Source organism: Pelobates fuscus, chromosome 2, assembly GCF_036172605.1.
Source record: "Pelobates fuscus isolate aPelFus1 chromosome 2, aPelFus1.pri, whole genome shotgun sequence".
NCBI classification, from domain to species: domain Eukaryota; kingdom Metazoa; phylum Chordata; class Amphibia; order Anura; family Pelobatidae; genus Pelobates; species Pelobates fuscus.
This window is the reverse complement of record NC_086318.1, coordinates 387,974,343-387,985,877: the sequence shown is the minus strand read 5'-3', so window position 1 is coordinate 387,985,877 and position 11,535 is coordinate 387,974,343. Positions and strand designations below refer to the sequence as shown.

The following is an 11,535-nucleotide window of genomic DNA, read 5'->3' as shown; positions in this document are numbered from 1 at the left end:
CGGGTACCAGATAGGTGACAACGAGCACCCTGGGATGCCTGTTGTGGTTGGTCTTCCTCCTCCTCCTCAAAGCCACATTCCTCCTCTGACACCTCTTCCTCACAATCCTCTTCCAGCGTTGCCGCAGGTCCAGCAAGCGATGCTGATAAGGCTGTTTCTGGTGGTGATGGTGACCACAACTCTTCCTCTTCACGCTCATCTACGGCCTGATCCAGCACTCTTCGCAGGGCATGCTCCAGGAAGAAAACAAATGGTATGATGTCGCTGATGGTGCCTTCGGTGCGACTAACTGTCACCTCCTCAAAAGGACGCATGAGCCTACAGGCATTGCGCATGAGCATCCAGTAACGTGGCAAAAAAATTCCCAGCTCCGCAGAGGCTGTCCTAGCACCCCGGTCATACAAATACTCGTTAACAGCTTTTTCTTGTTGGAGCAGGCGGTCGAACATTAGGAGTGTTGAATTCCAACGTGTCGGGCTATCGCAAATCAAGCGCCTCACTGGCATGTTGTTTCGCCGCTGGATATCGGAAAAGTGCGCCATAGCCGTGTAGGAACGCCTGAAATGGCCACACACCTTCCTGGCCTGCTTAAGGACGTCCTGTAAGCCTGGATACTTATGCACAAAGCGTTGTACGATCAGATTACACACATGTGCCATGCACGGCCCATGTGTCAACTTGCCCAAATGCAATGCCGCCAACAAATTTCTTCCGTTGTCACAAACCACTTTGCCGATCTCCAGTTGGTGCGGAGTCAGACACTGATCCACCTGTGCGTTCAGGACGGACAGGAGTGCTGGTCCGGTGTGACTCTCTGCTTTCAGGCAAGTCAACCCCAAGACGACGTGACACTGCCGTATCCGGGATGTGGAACAGTACCTGGGGAGCTGGGGTGGTGCCGTTGATGTGGAGCAAAACGCAGCAGCAGAAGAGGACTCAGACGAGGAGGTTATGGAAGAGGATGGAGTAGGAGGAGTAGAGGAGGTGGCAGCAGGCCTGCCAAGCAAGTCGTGGCGGTGTCACCAACTCCTCTGCAGAGCCACGCATTCCATGCTTGGCAGCTGTCAGCAGGTTTACCCAATGCGCAGTGTAGGTGATATACCTGCCCTGACCATGCTTTGCAGACCAGGTATCAGTGGTCAGATGGACCCTTGCCCCAACACTGTGTGCCAGACATGCCATTACTTCCTTTTGCACAATCGAGTACAGGTTGGGGATTGCCTTTTGTGCAAAGAAATTTCGGCCGGGTACCTTCCACTGCGGTTTCCCAATAGCTACAAATTTTTTGAACGCCTCAGACTCCACCAGCTTGTATGGTAAAAGCTGGTGGGCTAAGAGTTCAGTCAAGCCAGCTGACAGACACCTGACTGTGGGCAGATGAGCAGGAACTGCTCAAGGCGAGAGACGGAGGGGCGAATGGTTGAGAGGGGGCAAGGAGGACAGCAGTGGTTAACGTGGCTGAAGATGCTGGACCAGGAGGCGGATGGTGGTTTTGAGTTTGTGTGCTGCTTGTACTCATGTGTTGATCCCATAGGCGTTTGTGATGTGCGATCATTTGCCTTCGCAAAGCAGTTGTACCTAGGTGGGTGTTGGACTTCACACAACTCAGTTTCTTTTGGCACAGGTTGCAAATGGCATCGCTGTTGTCAGAGGCAGACACACAAAAAAAATGCCACACTGCTGAGCTCTGCAATGACGGCATTCTGGTGGTGGCAACAGCATGCGTTGATTGGCGTGCTGTCTGGCTGACCCCGGGTGCCGATGCATGCTGTCTGACTGTGCCACTAGCTCCTTGCGACGACCTCCCCCTGCTTCCAACTCGTCTCCTCCTCCTCCTCTCTGTCTCCCCATCTGAACTTTCCCCCTGTTCTTCTTCTCTTCTAGCGGGCACCCACGTGACATCCACGGACGCATCGTCATCCTCAACCGCTTCACTTGTATCTGACAACTCAGCAAAGGAAGCAGCAGTGGGTACAACATCATCATCATCACACCGTACGTGTGTAATGCTGCCTGACTGAGACATATCCCTGTTATCTACATCCTCTGGCAATAATGGTTGCACATCACTCATTTCTTCCAACTGATGTGTAAATAACTCCTCTGGCATACCAAGTGAAGCGGCTGTGGTGCTAGTGTTGGTGGTGGCGGCAGGCGGGCGAGTGGTAACTTGAGAGGTGCCCAAAGCTAAGCTGGAGGAGGATGGTGCGTCGAGGTTCCGAGTGGAAGCTGTAGAAGATTGGGTGTCCTGTGTTAGCCAGTCAACTATGTCCTCAGAACTTTTCAAGTTCAGGGTACGTGGCCTCTGAACACTGGGCATTATTCTAGGGCCAAAGGGAATCACAGCACCATGACCGCCCCTGCGGGGTGGCCTGCCTCTGCCTGTCATTTTTTTTTCGATAAGTGGTACTATGCGTGCAACCTACTGTGACAACAGATATGAGTGGCACTGGTGTGACACTGTGCCCTGGCAGGCCCTGAAACGCACACTCGTGAAGGAAACTGACTGCTATTATATTACAGTCCAAAAAGTTTCGTTTTTTTTAAATGCAAGCTATTGGGACACCAGATATGAGTGAGTGGTGGCACAGGGCAGGCCCTAAAACGCACACTCGTGAAGGAAACTGACTGCTATTATATTACAGTCCAAAAAGGTTAGTTTTTTTTAAATGCAAGCTATTGGGACACCAGATATGAGTGGTGGCACTGGGCAAGTGGGCACAGTATACGCTGTGAGCCTGACACACACGCTGGCAGACAACTAACTGCTATTCAATCTATTACAGTCAAAATTGTATTATTTTTTTTTTAAATGTACACTACTGTTAAACCAGATATGAGTTGCACTGGTGTGACACTATGCCCTGGCAGGCCCTGAAACGCACACTCGTGAAGGAAACTGACTGCTATTATATTACAGTCCAAAAAGTTTTGTTGTTTTTAAATACAAGCTATTGTAACACCAGATATGAGTGAGTGGTGGCACTGGGCAGGCCCTGAAACGCACACCAGTGAAGGAAACTGACTGCTATTATATTACAGTCAAAAAAGTTTAGTTTTTTTTAAATGCAAGCTATTGGGACACCAGATATGAGTGGTGGCACTGGGCAAGTGGGCACAGTATACGCTGTGAGCCTGACACACACACTGGCAGACAACTAACTGCTATTCAATCTATTACAGTCAAAATATTTTTTTTTTTAAATGTACACTACTGTTAAACCAGATATGAGTTGCACTGGTGTGACACTGTGCCCTGGCAGGCCCTGAAACGCACACTCGTGAAGGAAACTGACTGCTATTATATTACAGTCCAAAAAGTTTTGTTGTTTTTAAATGCAAGCTATTGTGACACCAGATATGAGTGAGTGGTGGCACTGGGCAGGCCCTGAAACGCACACTAGTGAAGGAAACTGACTGCTATTATATTACAGTCAAAAAAGTTTAGTTTTATTTAAATGCAAGCTATTGGGACACTAGATATGAGTGAGTGGTGGCACTGGGCAGGCCCTGAAACGCACACTCGTGAAGGAAACTGACTGCTATTATATTACAGTCCAAAAAGTTTAGTTTTTTTTAAATGCAAGCTATTGGGACACCAGATATGAGTGAGTGGTGGCACTGGGCAGGCCCTTAAATGCACACTAGTGAAGGAAACTGACTGCTATTATATTACAGTCAAAAAAGTTTAGTTTTTTTTAAATGCAAGTTATTGGGACACCAGTGAGTGAGTGGTGGCACTGGGCAAGTGGGCACAGTATACGCTGTGAGCCTGACACACACGCTGGCAGACAACTAACTGCTATTCAATCTATTACAGTCAAAATATATATATATATTTTTAAATGTACACTTCTGTTACACCAGATATGAGTTGCACTGGTGTGACACTGTGCCCTGGCAGGCCCTGAAACGCACACTCGTGAAGGAAACTGACTGCTATTATATTACAGTCCAAAAAGTTTTTTTTGTTTAATGCAAGCTGTTGTGACACCAGATATGAGTGGTGGCACTGGGCAAGTGGGCACAGTATACGCTGTGAGCCTGACACACACGCTGGCAGACAACTAACTGCTATTCAATCTATTACTGTCAAAATTGTATTTTTTTTTAAAATGTACACTACTGTTACACCAGATATGAGTTGCACTGGTGTGACACTGTGCCCTGGCAGGCCCTGAAACGCACACTCGTGAAGGAAACTGACTGCAATTATATTACAGTCCAAAAAGTTTTTTTTTTGTTAAATGCAAGCTATTGTGACACCAGATATGAGTGGTGGCACTGGGCGAGTGGGCACAGTATACGCTGTGAGCCTGACACACGCGCTGGCAGACAACTAACTGCTATTCAATCTATTACAGTCAAAAAAATATATATATTTTTTTAAATGAACACTACTGTTACACCAGATATGAGTTGCACTGGTGTTAGTATTAAATCATACTGGATTTAAAGATTTGTATATTTTAAAGGTTGAAAAGTTAATATTGTGATATATATTTTTTCTGCAGATATATAGACCTGTATATATATTAATAATATTTTTAGTAACTTTTTTTTACAAATGTTGAAAAAAAGCATGACATTAGTGAACAAACTCAATTATTTCATTTTTATTAATGCTAAAATCTTTAAAAGCTCAGCTTTATAGCTGACAAAAGTCACCACATTTTCAGTACAACTATATATATATATATATATTTTTTTTTACAGTAATGCCCTGTGACTCTTCACAGGGGGTTAAGCTAATAGAAGCAGGGTTGGTACTGACCACATAATAAATATTTTACAAGTGCCCCAACCCCTATGGGTAGTCCTAACATACATACATTACATATCCTACTTAGACCTCTATGGCTCTGTATCACTTGCTACACTAGAAGAAGATTCTAATTCATAGATGAAATCAGTGCATAATAAGAATATTTTTCTATTATGCACCTGAGGAGCCATGATGAACAACTATGTCTCACTATGTGGGTTATTCACTAGTCCACAAATTGACATAATAGACATTTTAGGCTACAATTAACAAGTTGAAAAAATAATGGAGTTGGAATTTTTTTCAATTTGGCCTAATATGTTATAAGTATCATCTCCGGCGTTCTGGCCATACGCAAGACGGAAAAAATTAAAAATGGACAATTGTAGCTTAACTTGTAATCAGCCTGTTATGCTTCTACCAGCGACCATTACTCACGTACTGCCAGATAACAGCATGGCACACATCGGCTCTTGGCATGTATTCATTTAGTTATGATGTATGTAATCAGTTACTCTGTGCTCTAACAGTGGAAGCTCAGCTTCTATGCTCTAAGTAGATAGTTTTTTATATAACGATTTCTAATCCCTACATTCGCACCGCATACACACTTTTTGCTCACAGATTCCTGGCCGTGGGAAAAGTCACAATTGAACCAAAATAACGCTGTATTTATTTACTTATTTATACATATAATTGAATTACTTACAATTACTTATACTGATGTCACAGGTGTAGCTGTATTAAAACTGCAGGGTTATTTGATAACCTTTGATTTGTGTAGAATTGAAACGCAGGTTGTAAAATGTAGACAGAAATTGCTTATTTTGAAATATTCTTCAGTTTTGCTGTAGTCACAGTTGTGATATTTGAAATTAAAATACAAACATGCAAGTTGTGGCGCTACTGATAAATTCTTAGTTATAAATTATACTTCTAGAGCAGCTATACCTTGTCCAGCAGCTAATCCACCAACAGCTCATATAACTTAAAAAAAAATAAAAAAATTTATAGTTAACGTTTTTGTGAAGTGGCTTTTCCTGGAGTTGTTTTAGAATGTACTTTACCGCTTTATATATATATATATATATATTCATGTGTATATATATATATATTTAAAAAAATATATATTATTTATATAGCGCCAGCAAAATTCCATAGCGCTTTACAATATATGCACAGACAGTTTGGATATTTTTGCCACTGGAATTTAAATTCGTAATTTAGTAAATAAACACTCAGCGAATTATTATTATTCTTATATCATTTATATAGCACCATCAGATTCCGTAGCGCTGTACAATCGGTACCTTGAATACGATGCATAATAACAAGGTTTTGCAGTATTTAACATATAATATAATTTACACGCATATAATATATTTATATATATATATATATATATATATATATATATATATATATATATATATATATATATATATAGTTAATTTCTATATCCATCCACCTGTTCCACAATTAATAAATGAGTGTATCACCACTTTACTGACAGTCTAATTTGATTGTAATATCATCTGACACCCCTGTCCCTCCTGGTGCCATTCATTTGGCAAGGTGACAAGGCTCAGATGATCCCACCATCACAGTAGGGAAACCCCCCTCCTCCCCAAGATGATCCAACTGGAAGTAGTTTCTCTCTTCCTGGCCTGAGCTGCTGAGGGAGGGAGGGTGAGAGAGAGGAGGGGAGGTGAGGTGAGCTCCCTGCCTGGGATTTGCTGCCCTGGAAGAGGAGGAGACCACAAGGGCTGCTTTTGGCGATAGATGAGCGAGAATTCAATCTCCCTGTCCTGTGCTGGTAACCAGGAAGGGGCTGTGGTGATCTATGCTGTGTCCCTTTTAATCTGGATTATTCACATTATTGCTGCATTGCCCTGCAGGAGGAGCACCCCCCCATCAAGCCAACGTTGCGGCCATGTCACCTGCTGGGAATGAAGACACCTAGGCTGAAGGAGGGGTGGGGGCACCCCGTTATCCGAGTTATCCTCCCCATGCAGTGATTGATTTATTTTTTGGGGGGGTAGTGGGGGATTATTTGTATGGATTCTGAGGACCCCCATGTTTGAATTGGTCTCTATGGTTTTTATTATCCCCTGTCTGTGACATTGATACTGGAGGGATAAGTGCGTTACAGTATTATTATTATTAGCCAGCCCCGGTGAGGGCGGCCTGGAGGAGGAGGAGGAGGGAGAGAGACAGCGCTCGCACGGTCTGTCTGTCTATCTCCCCGCACAAGATGTCGGCCCGGACGCCATTGCCCACAGTGAACGAGCGGGACACTGAGAATGTGAGTAGCCCGCGGGCGAGACCACTGCGGGGAGAAAAGGGGGGGAGGAGGGGGGTTAGTGGAATGGAACGTCTGTCCATAGAGGATGATGGGGGGGGGAGTTAATTGGTATAACCTTTCAATTGGGGGGGGGGGGTCACCTTCTTATATTAACCTATAAGATGCCATGGGTAAACAGGCAGGTTTATGCCACTGCTGAGATCAGTAAGCTCAACAATGAACCCTTTCCCAAAGCTTTACTCCTGCATGCAGCACATCCATTGCAGCAGGATGTGAGTGGTCAGATGGGGTGTCATGGTAACAGATGTGTTATTAAGGGGGGTCACCAGTTGATAATGGGGCTCCTGCTCCTCTAAATGACACAGAGCAGTTACTGTAGGGCAATACTGGTAGAAGGTGACCCACCTCCCTCCCCAGTTGTTGTAGGACTTCAACTCCTATGATGCTTTGTCAGACAGAAGGCTGGTTAAAAAAAAAAAAAATGGGTGTGGGTGAATTTATACCCCCATGGCCAGCCCTGCTCTAGGACATTAATGGTGAAGCATTGTCACATCTGCTGTTGCAGTCCATGCTGGTCATTCAGTTGCCAAAACCTTTGGACAATATATTCTGCAATAACTGGAGAGCCAAGGCTTGGGCATCTGTGACCTGGAGAAAGGTTGGCATGGGCACACTTATCATTTAACCAATCTTCTGCTCACTAATTAAGCCAGTATCTGATTTGAGAAAATATGCCTCTGCTGCTGATTGTCAGGGCATATCACTGGTGGCCAACATGTGGAGTTCCAGTGTGTGGTGGAATTATCATCCTGGCTGGAACCACAGTTTGCAATCTCAGTATTTAATCATTTGAGTCTAACTGTGTTTCTCTCACGTTTCCCCGACTAACAGATTATTCCAGCCAATAACCCCAATGTTAACCATTAATCCAGCAGGCATCCATTACACCTGCCTGCTATGAACCACTGTGAACCTACAGAACCCATCAAATGGTGGCCTAATGGGTACACATAAAACATGTTAAGGAACCATTAAGTAGAGGATGCATTGACATCCAAGTGTGCTCACAAAATCAAGATCCTTGAAAAATTGTGGCTGTAGACTATAACAGAATGAGTCAATGATGAGGTGCTAGAACCAGATTTGGTATCACCATTGTACAAAAAAAAAAAAAAAGCAACAGGGTTAAACCTACCAGTAGCAAAGGCACTCATGTTAACTTAAGTGCTACAGGAATGTGACTGAACCTTAATTAAACAGTTTCCATCCACATGTCCTCTTAATTAACCCATGCAAGTGAAGGGAGAGGCTGTTTCTACACCTATGTGCCATGGGTATACCAGATTGGATATTAACCATTAGAATGCTGGATTACTAAATTCATTTTTCAAATACGGCCTGAGGAAATAAAGAAACATGTCCACTCCTCCCCCCCCACGCACCCCATATCTTGTGCCCTTTGATTTACGTGTGTCATATAGAAGCTGGGTGTGTCTCCTTTTTATTTTGGGGTCTTGGTGTGTGTAATGTGTACAGAGCTCTTCAGTCCTGCGGGGAAACTATTTGCAGTTCTACAGATACAGTTTGGAATGTTACATAGCTTTTGAATTTCTCTGTTGTACTATTCCTATGGAAGGGAGCTTTTCATTGACTCTCTGATCTCTTGCATATTTCTTTGCTAACTCAGTCAGGCTGATCAGATGTTTCTTTTAAGTAGGAACTCCTACTGGAAATGTATACCACAGGGCTACACATTAACTCATTGCTGACCAGATTAACATATTCTATGGTAAAGGTGAATGACCTGCTTGGTCTATCTCAAGTTTGTCTATGAACCGGCAGGCATGTTGTGGCCCAGCTGCGGTTTGTCGCAGATCGTCAGATATGGACTCCTTTGTTCATGCATTATGAGGAAATTGCATCACTCATACCGCTTTCTACAGTCTGCTTGTAGCCCTTGGATCAACCCATTCATTTCACCCATCCTATATCTGAAATATGCTTATATGGGCCCTTCGTTACCTTAATACCTATGTTTGTTTTTTACAAAACAAATGGTGAGATCGAACAATAAAGGGACATCACTGTCAATTACAATGCATGATAATGTGTAGAAATCAATATTTATGGAGCTATACAGCATTTTTCAAATGTTCGATAAAAGTAAAAAAAACATACAATTTGTATTAATGCCATTCTTCTGTTAGCATTTTCTGTACAATGTGGTTTTAGCAGAAGCTGACCTCATCAAAATGTCTGTTCACTTCTTGCATATGACTTATTTAAAAAAAATAAATAAATAAAAATAAATCCAAGTATTATATTCCTTATGCTTTTTCTTTTCCAATAGAGCAGGTATTTGTAGGATATCGTGTGTCCTATGACAGTTGATTTGTCCCAGGGCTGATGTTTTAGTATGGGATAGGGAGGGGACATATGCGCATAAACGTAAATAGCCTACCCACTCCGCCTAAGAGTAACTCTAGAACGTTATATGAAAAAATACAGTTGAAAATCAAGTACCAAAAATATGAGAGATGCTTGTACCAGGCACTACATCCAAGACTGGAGTCCAATAGATTGTTCTCTTGCCATCTTGATAGTTGGACATATCCAATATATTTTTGATTTTTTAGTGAATAGCTGCTAATGTTGGTCAGTGGGAGAGATTTCTTGGCAAGTAATTGCCATGACACCTGTTTATATTACACGGTGTTGAAAAGATGAAAATGGCACAACCTGTATATTTGATATCGAATGGCTTTTAACAGTCTAGATGTCAAAGAGAAGCATCAGTGTCCTAGATCCAGTATATGTTGTTGCTTTAAATCAGTGATCTTTATTTTTCTATTCTGCTATCTGTTTGCTCACCTCCCTTTTGTAATTAGAAAAATAAAGAAATGAAATGGTTTATTTTTTTGTAAACATTTGTGTGTGTGTCTGTAGGAATTAAATTTAGGCCTTAGCAGCCATTTTGGGGAAACTTGCTAATGTGTATACATTTCATATGTATGTGTGTTTTATATGAGCTATAGCAAACTGTAAAATGTGATTCGGCCTCAGGGTCACATTGTAGCTTCTGTTGGAATTCAGCTATCAGTGGACTTTCCAATACAGTATGTAGAGTTCAGCATTGGACAAATGGTAAAGGAAGTGCTGTTTTGATTGATTTACTACAGCTGATGCTGTCTCTTTGCGTTGTACTTTCAGACACCTACATTGACTTCTGGGACCCATAGAATAGAATCGCACACAATTGGTTACAGCAATGTAACTTGAGAGTGATTTCTAAGCCTGACAAGTCAGGGAGCTACAGTAGCTCCTAATATGACCCTGCTGGTGTCATAACTGTTTGTATGGAGGTAATCTTAACTGTCTGCCCGAGATTCTGCAGCTTTTGTCAACCGTTTCCATATTCATGTTCGTCTCTGTAAAAAATAAACATTTGGATGAAGTATGGAAATTAATTCATTGCTTTAGAAGCAACCAGTTGAGACCAGAATTGACAGGTTTTTTTTTTTGTATGGTTTTAAATAAATACAAATTTAGTTTTTGTTACCTGCTATGAGGTACCCTAATGCTATGAAGCTCCTAGTGTCAGATGGGATTTCAAGACTTTTGACCCCACTTCCTTTTACTGCATAAAGCGTTACAGCAACAAGTGGCACTCCTGTTCTATAATCCTGTGCGCTTTTAATTTAGAAGGTACCATGGCTTTACATTTTTTAGTTCAAACTCTGGCTTCAAAAAAGATTGTCTTGGTTCTAGAAATATGGTAACACCAATTGTATTATTATTAGGTTTGATAAAATTCTGGAATTTGATCTTTATTTTCTTTATTGTTTTATTTACTTATTTTTTGAAGTTGTATATTATAAATCAGATTACCAGTCAGTTGATTGATCAGTGATTGGTCTTAAAATTGTCTCCTTCTGGCAGTTACCAACTGCTTGACTACGACAGACCATCGTGGCATTTTCATACACTAACTTTCTCACAGAAGTATTAAGTTTGTGTTGTGGTGCTACAGATGGCATGATTAAAATGATTCTAGACTCTAGTGTAAATAAATGAAGGCCATTGTGCAGAACCACCCACTCTCAGTGACTATGTTTACATTGCTTCCAAAGGCCACCTCTAGTGACTGTCACAGAGACCGCCAATAGAAAAACTTCCTGATGCACTTCTGCAGTCTTTGTAATCTTCTCATTAAAAAGGCACCGAACATTCCTTAGAGAGTGTTGAGTCAATGCATCTCTATGAGATGCATAATGCATGATATCTCCCCCCATACTAACCTATAAGAAAGCATTGGATTGGTTGAGATCATTAGTAATGATGACTTAAGCCAGGCAACAGCGACCGCAGCGAGACCAGAATGATGAGGGCGATCAGGTAAAGTGACACTGTCTCTTGGAGACCATCTAATGGCGCAGTGTGACATTTTGCCATGCATGTGCACTAG

General features: G+C 42.3%; 1 protein-coding gene across 1 annotated transcript in view; it reads left to right on the top strand.

Moving 5' to 3' along the window:
* The first annotated feature begins 6,516 nt into the window (after nt 1-6,516).
* MARK1 (microtubule affinity regulating kinase 1) overlaps nt 6,517-11,535 on the top strand; it is a 140,726-nt gene continuing 135,707 nt past the window's right edge. The window contains exon 1 of the mRNA XM_063443810.1: nt 6,517-7,070. Coding sequence (XP_063299880.1) covers nt 7,020-7,070 — 51 coding nt within the window. The 5' untranslated portion in view covers nt 6,517-7,019. The remainder of the gene's footprint in view (nt 7,071-11,535) is intronic.